We start from the raw sequence: 6,661 nt of genomic DNA, 5'->3' as shown, positions 1-6,661 counted from the left end.
CTCTCGGGGGATTCATAACCAAATAAGCCGAATTTTTAAAGCATACTTTCCACCCACTGCCTCTACCAAGAGCCACCAGCCACCAGGATACAGCTGAATCCTTGGCAGGGATTGCCGCAGCGGCGACGCAACTGAAATTTACGAAATGAAACTTTAAGCAGTGTGGAAAATGAAATTTAAATAACGATTTATTGCCTTTGAAGTATGATTATTTGCACGGCGGAACGAGGGACTAGGTAAACAAATGGCGGCAAGGCCATGTCGACATACCGCATACCCTAGCATTAGCATGCCAATTAGGCTGGACACCAAAGTTCTGGAATTTCACTGGGGCAGCAATAACTTAGCTGCCAACTTGTCACTGTAGTAACGCAAATAAATTGAGATTCTTGAAAGCCATTTAAAAGGTGCTAAATTAAGGAATGAACTTGACGATATGAACTTGGCTCAGTGGTTAAGTAATTATAATGTAATTTCTTGTAATTATAATATATTTTGTTAAAAACTATAATATTTAGATAGCAAACAATAAACATAGTGACCTAAAACATTATGTTCCAATAAACTTAGTGCCATTATTCTCTCTCTCTCGTTTATTACATTTTCATTTGTTCAGAAAATGTGCAAATAAGAAACGGATATCATGTATCCTGTAAAAGCAGAAAAACCCATTCCCTGTTAGTGGCATTTAAGGATGTGAGTGGCCGTACACCGCCACCGGATGAGTCCGTCGTGCGTCCTGCCCCATAAGCGTAATGAAGAGCTGGACATGTGGAATGGATTGGACGGATAGACCCACCTATGCCACCTCTTCCACCAGCTCCTTCTGCGCCTTCTGCTCCTCCTCCTCCTCCTGCTCCTCCTGCTCCTCCTGCTCATATGGTACACCTGTCCGCCCGTGTGTGCTGGGTTATCAGGATCAAACGCCGGCGGCAGCAGACGAGGTCGCTTCTTTCGCCATCCAGCGAGCACTGGCTGCTCCTGCTGTCGCTGTCAATTCATCGCATTGGCATGAAATTGCTTTTTGCGATAGCTGGGAGGCAACAGCAACAAGTTGCGCCTACACCTATACTATACCTACTATACCCATACCCTGTACCCATATTCTACATACTATATATAGAGGACTTCTACGCTCGGGCTTACAAAGGAAATGAGAAAAGGTTGGCCGGGTTGTTTGCCCGCCTGTTGATGTTTGTGGGTCCCAGGATCTGCTTGGAAATTTGCGTGGCGCAGGAAACAGGAAGTTGTCGTCGGTGGGGCTGGGGCATTGTTTATTCTTCGTCGGCTGGCGGGCAGGCCGCAAAAAGTCACCGGGTATCCTAACGATACGAAAATGCGTAAAGAGCTGCGAAAAGGGGCGGACGCGCGTGTGTTTGGGCGAGTGGGTGTGGCACTCGCGGCATGCAAATTACAAGCGGAATTTCGACTGTGGCCCACGAACTTCGATCGGCGGTGTAAAGGACGATGGCAGGACGAAGGGTGAAGGGTGAAGGGAATTAAATGCGAAAAGCGAAAGGGCCACGACAAAATAATCTCTCAAATGTAAGAAAACTGGCGGCGGGGTGCCGTTTCCTCCTGCTGCAGCTAAATGCCAAAATGGCAATTTGCTAAAGTTTTTCCCGAGTTTTCCGAGCAGCGAACAGACATGGCAGTGGCCAGGGAGCTCAAATGGGGTGCCAGAATGGCAGGTTCAGGGGGGTTGGGGCGAGATTTTCCGGGGGCCATAAAAGTCAAAGCTTGTCTGTTACACTCCCAATATTCAGTTACACTGCGAAAAATAGTGCAGTGTGCTACTATGTACTTTTGGCTAATTACTTTTGCCAATCAATCATAATTCGCACTCGTTGCGTGGTATTTCCAGCAGAGAAAATCACATAAATCATTCACTTACTCAGCTAAAATCATATATATCATTTTCTATGGTGTTCCTATAAAAGTAATCTTTAGTGGCTTGAAAATGCTCTTAAAAAGCTCAAAATGTATGGACATATCTCAGAAGAAAGCGAACCCTCGGTTTTTTGAAATAATTATAGCCTTATTTAGTTGGAAAATTTCAATTCAATATTCAAGTGAAAGTTAAAAGAAAGAAAAGGTTTACTTTGTGTGTAATTAGCTATAACTCATATCTACCAAGTCGAAAACTTTGTAATTTCATATTAACCAGTTAAGTTTCCTTATAATAAGCATCATAAGATGCTTGGGTTAAGTACCAATACGTGAGCTTGGGAACATAGATTTTCTTCGAGTGCATGTCAGCCTGTAGTAGATACTCGGGCCCCAGTGCTCGGCATCCTGGCACTTGTTGAGCGTTTTGCAAACGAAGGGCAACAAAAACGTGTCAAAGAAATTGAAATTCTGTGTGTAAGTTAGTGTGTTTTTCCTGTCTTCACTAACAGTGAGCAGGTAAGCTGCTCGCCTTGCGATGTCAGTGGCACAGGAAAGTAGTGAAGGCAACCTCTATGCCAACGGGGTTATAACATAATGCAGTCAGCTCACGATTGGTAAAATGCTTGGGGCGTTGGAGGAAAACCATGGGAGCTCTCATGATTCTGGAAAACTCAGCTGCAAACCGATTGAATGGAGTTGTTCTTTGGCCCAGACACTCGACCTTGCCCCCTTGAAATGAGCTGTGAACCCGGCTTGGCCTTCTGGCATCAGCTGCATCCTGCTGCTCCTGGTCTGCGCCATTAGGTGCATGCAACTGTCAAGGACATTCGGCCAGGTCGCTCGGACAATTTAACCAAATGTTATGGAAGCGGACGAATGGCACTCTTGAACTTCTGCTAACTGGAAATTGCGTTAAATAGTTTAAACTGTTTGCACGAATGTGGATTTGAGTGGGCGACTCATAATTGCACGGTCATTTGGCCCATGAATTATGCAGACGCAAATTAACGTGGATTTCTTTGTCGTTTTGTAGGTGGAAACAGCAACCGTGTTGACACAATGTTGTTATGTGTGCACTGAGCGGGGATCGCACATCGCATTTAATTTTCCGGCAGATTACGTTGACGTTACGGTCGCCAATGGCACATGGCCGTCTGATTTTCATCATTGTTCAATGGCGGAACCTCCAGAGAAATGGTCAAAATGGTGTGCATAATCAGTGGAAAGCTGCTGCATAGCCGTATATTTGCCACCCAAAAATATTCCGGTCTGTATAAGTGGATTACGTCATGGAACTCGCCTCAACGAAGCTGACATTCAAATTATAAATTTAATTTTCTCGTAATTATCAGGCGAGTGATTGTCAATCAGACCATTTAGCAGGTAACAGGATTAACATTCAAATCAGATAAATTATGATAATTTTCTGTTGCCAGTCGTGATTTCGAGCAATAGGAGAGAGTTTTGCTTACTAATGTGAACTTTTTTATTATAATAATTTTTATTTATTAAGGCATACGGGGAAAAATCTGAACTAGCAAGAAAAGGATTTCAAGTTAGCTTAGAATAATTAAAGACATTGAACAATGATTTTTAATAATAAATCATTGTATATCTTATAAACAAAACCACATTATAAGAGGTAGCATCCATATTATTTAAGGGTATTGACCATTTTTGACTTTAAATTTTCAAAGTGCTTGCAAACGCGATAAAAGTGAAAAGCAAACCCTAAAATAAGATTCTCAGAATTTTATTTAAATTATTTACCCTTAAGAATTGAAGCTTTCTTATTGCATTCTTTTCGGCAGCCTATGCCGTACTTAAATGTTTATTATTAGTTGCATACCTTTGGGCAGTTTTTATCGTTTATTATAAAAAGAGCTTTTCAACCACGTTTCAAAAGGGGAAAAGCTCTTTTTTGTTGTAAGCTCAATTTTACATTGCCTTTTATTTACCACAAGCAGCATGTCAAGTAATGTCAAATAATGTCAAATGTTGTCAAGTTATGTCAAATAACGTGTAAGTTTCGAATTCAAATTCACAGTGCTAAAGAAGTATTCTACAATTTTCAAATTGATTACGAACTTTATTAAATGACTCTGCGTTTATGCAACTAAGCTCTAAATATAAAACAGTCGACTAAGATTATCTAAGATTAGCATTGCATACAAAGTGTGTATCAGACACTTAGAACTATGTACATGTAGAAATAATAAAGGAATTTCATTTATGGCAATGGGTCGTGTACAACGGCTCCTCTGTGCATCACTAGGATCCTCCTACTTGTTGAAGTTCTCGATCTGCTGCAGAACCCAACTGCGCGAGGCCGACTGGCAGACGATGACGCCCGATCCTTGCTGGATGAGCTGATCCTTGGGCGGCTTGGGTGCAATCTGTGGCGCAGACTGATGGGGACGTGGTCCCAGCGGAGGCGGCGGAGGAGGCGGACTGCTGGGACGACGTAGATGGACATCGTAGTCGCCGGAACGCTTCTCGTTGTCATCGCTGTAAATGGCCGAGTCGCGGAAATCGTTCTCCAGGCTATCCTCCACCTGCTGCTCGTACTCGAAGGTGGCGCCTGGCGGCTCCACTCCGGATCGCTTGCGCTGCTGCTCGCACATGCTGTCGCTGGAGGAGGAGGTCAGCGAGAAAACCGAGTCCCGTTCCGAGTGGTTGAGTACGCCCAGGCTAAAAAGCGCCTTGGGATCAGCGTAGTCCACGTGGGCCATCCTCTCGCCCACCGCCTCGCTGCCCTGGCGATGCAGCACACTCTGCCGGCACATCTCGCTGACATCGGACACCCGGCGCTCCGGCGGTCGGTTGGAGCGTCCGAAGGCCATGCTCAGGTTGTCTATGGACTTCAGGGCTCGCGGCAGCAGCGAACTCTCCGATCCCGAAACGGAGTTCTTCGGCAAGGGTCGTGATCCATGCTCCTGCACCGCCTCCATGGATAGATTGATCACCGTGCTCTGGCTGTCGCGTTTCAACGTGGATCCTGATCCATTCGAGGATGTCGAAGTGGTGGAGGAACTGCAGCTATCCCGCTGCACTGTCTCCTCGCCCACTCGCTGCAGAACGCCTTCGGGCGAGTAAACCAGGGTGACGTAGTCCGATTCCGGTCGCGAAGCTGCGGGGGCAGTCTTCGATCTCTTCTTCAGCATCTGCGATGACTTGGCTCGCCCCATCACTGGTGAGAACTTGTAAGGCACATGGACATTGCGCAGCAGAGTCTCGTAGATGGGCTCCTCGCCCACTGAATCCACCTCTTCGACTGTTTTCTTCTTCTGCTCCTCCAATTCCAGGGGTGGTGGAGATCGCGATGGTGGGCGTGGCGGCGGCAGGATGGGTCCACGACTTATATCGGGACTCACTGGACTTTCGCGCCTCTTCTGCTGTTTGTTGTATATCCTCTCGAATTCCTTGTTGTTTTTCAGTAAGTCAAGGACTATTTGCGCATCTCGTTTTGACTTCTCGGCTGGGGACAGCAATTCGGTCTCCTGATCCGGATTGTAATACTGATCCTGCGTGGAATCATCCAGAGTGGCGGCCTCCTGGGCCAGTTCGATTTCCCCGTCTGGACGCAGCTCCTCGGTGGATTCGGTTATCTTGAGCACAGTGGCGCTGCTGCTATCGAATTCGCTGAGATCCATGTAGAATCTGGAGCAGCTCTTGGTGGTGCTACTTCGTTGCTTCTTCAAGTTGGCTATCTTCTTGGGCATCGTCTTGTGATTGTATTGCTTGACCTCAAAGAATCCCTTTCCCTTGGTCTTGCGCTCTGTGAGATCGGGTCTGCTTCCCCGCAGAGAGGCGGGACTATCCTCGTCCTGTTCGCGTTCCCTCTCCGCCTCCTCGTCCAAGCTGAAGCCACCGATCCGGGGAACCGACTTACTGCGCTCCTTGAGTGCCTTGTAGCTGAAGACGGGCGAATGCGACTTGGCACTGCGACTGCGCTGATCCCGATCCCGCAGAATGCAGGAACACTCCTCCGCCCGCTCATCCTGGTTGCACTTACACTCCGGCTCCTTGACCGGCGTCTTCGTCTCCTCCTTCACTGCAGCATCCCGTTTGCGATATCGCATGGCAGCAGCCAGTTTCTGCAGTGCCGTATCGTCCAGGCTGTTGTTTCTGGCCAGAGGCTTTGAGGGCTTCGCCTGGCTAACCGATTCCTCCTCCTGCTCCAGGGACTCATTGAAGCTGTCAAAGGAACTGGAGTTGGCCACCGTCTTCCGCTTGAACTTGGAGTTCCGCTGCCGTATCTCACTCCGCCGGCAGGCATTCCTACGCTCCAGGTATGTGGGCGTCGAGTTGCTTCCGGAATGAAGGCTCCACTTCCAGGTGCTGCGATCTGGCGTGCGATCTGCGTTTAAGGACAATCCATTAGTCTGGGTCTGATTCAGTGGTTCACAGGCAATGATAAGCGGTGGGGGGTGAGTGGTGGGAGATTGTGAGCGAAAAGCAAAAACACCAGTGCGAATGCATTCTAGGGTATCAGTCAGCTGTGGAACATGCAGTCATTGGGTTTGATTGATTAGTTTTAACTGGTTAGTAAGTGGCGTTCTCAGTACGATTATGTGTTCAGGGTTAGGATGCATGCAAACAAAACACAGACCCCGTTCGAGTTAGACGGCCAATTAAAGCTAGCAATCCAAGTACGGTTCTCGCAATACTTACTAGGCTCTTCGGACACCAGAGAGTTACATTTAGCGAACACTACGATTACGATATAGCTTGTTAAACAACTAGTTGTAGCCCTTAGTTTCTGTCTGAT

General features: G+C 47.0%; 1 protein-coding gene across 1 annotated transcript in view; it reads right to left on the bottom strand.

Annotated features, from left to right (window-relative positions):
* Window positions 1–3,958: 3,958 nt before the first annotated feature.
* LOC6531068 overlaps window positions 3,959–6,661 on the bottom strand; it is a 44,389-nt gene continuing 41,686 nt past the window's right edge. The window contains exon 8 of the mRNA XM_002091866.3: window positions 3,959–6,250. Within this exon, the coding sequence (XP_002091902.2) occupies window positions 4,173–6,250 (2,078 nt within the window). The 3' untranslated portion in view covers window positions 3,959–4,172. The remainder of the gene's footprint in view (window positions 6,251–6,661) is intronic.

The sequence above is a fragment of the Drosophila yakuba genome, chromosome 2R (assembly GCF_016746365.2).
Source record: "Drosophila yakuba strain Tai18E2 chromosome 2R, Prin_Dyak_Tai18E2_2.1, whole genome shotgun sequence".
In the NCBI taxonomy this organism is placed as follows: domain Eukaryota; kingdom Metazoa; phylum Arthropoda; class Insecta; order Diptera; family Drosophilidae; genus Drosophila; species Drosophila yakuba.
The sequence above is the reverse complement of the archived record's forward strand: the minus strand, read 5'-3'. Positions and strand labels throughout refer to the sequence as shown.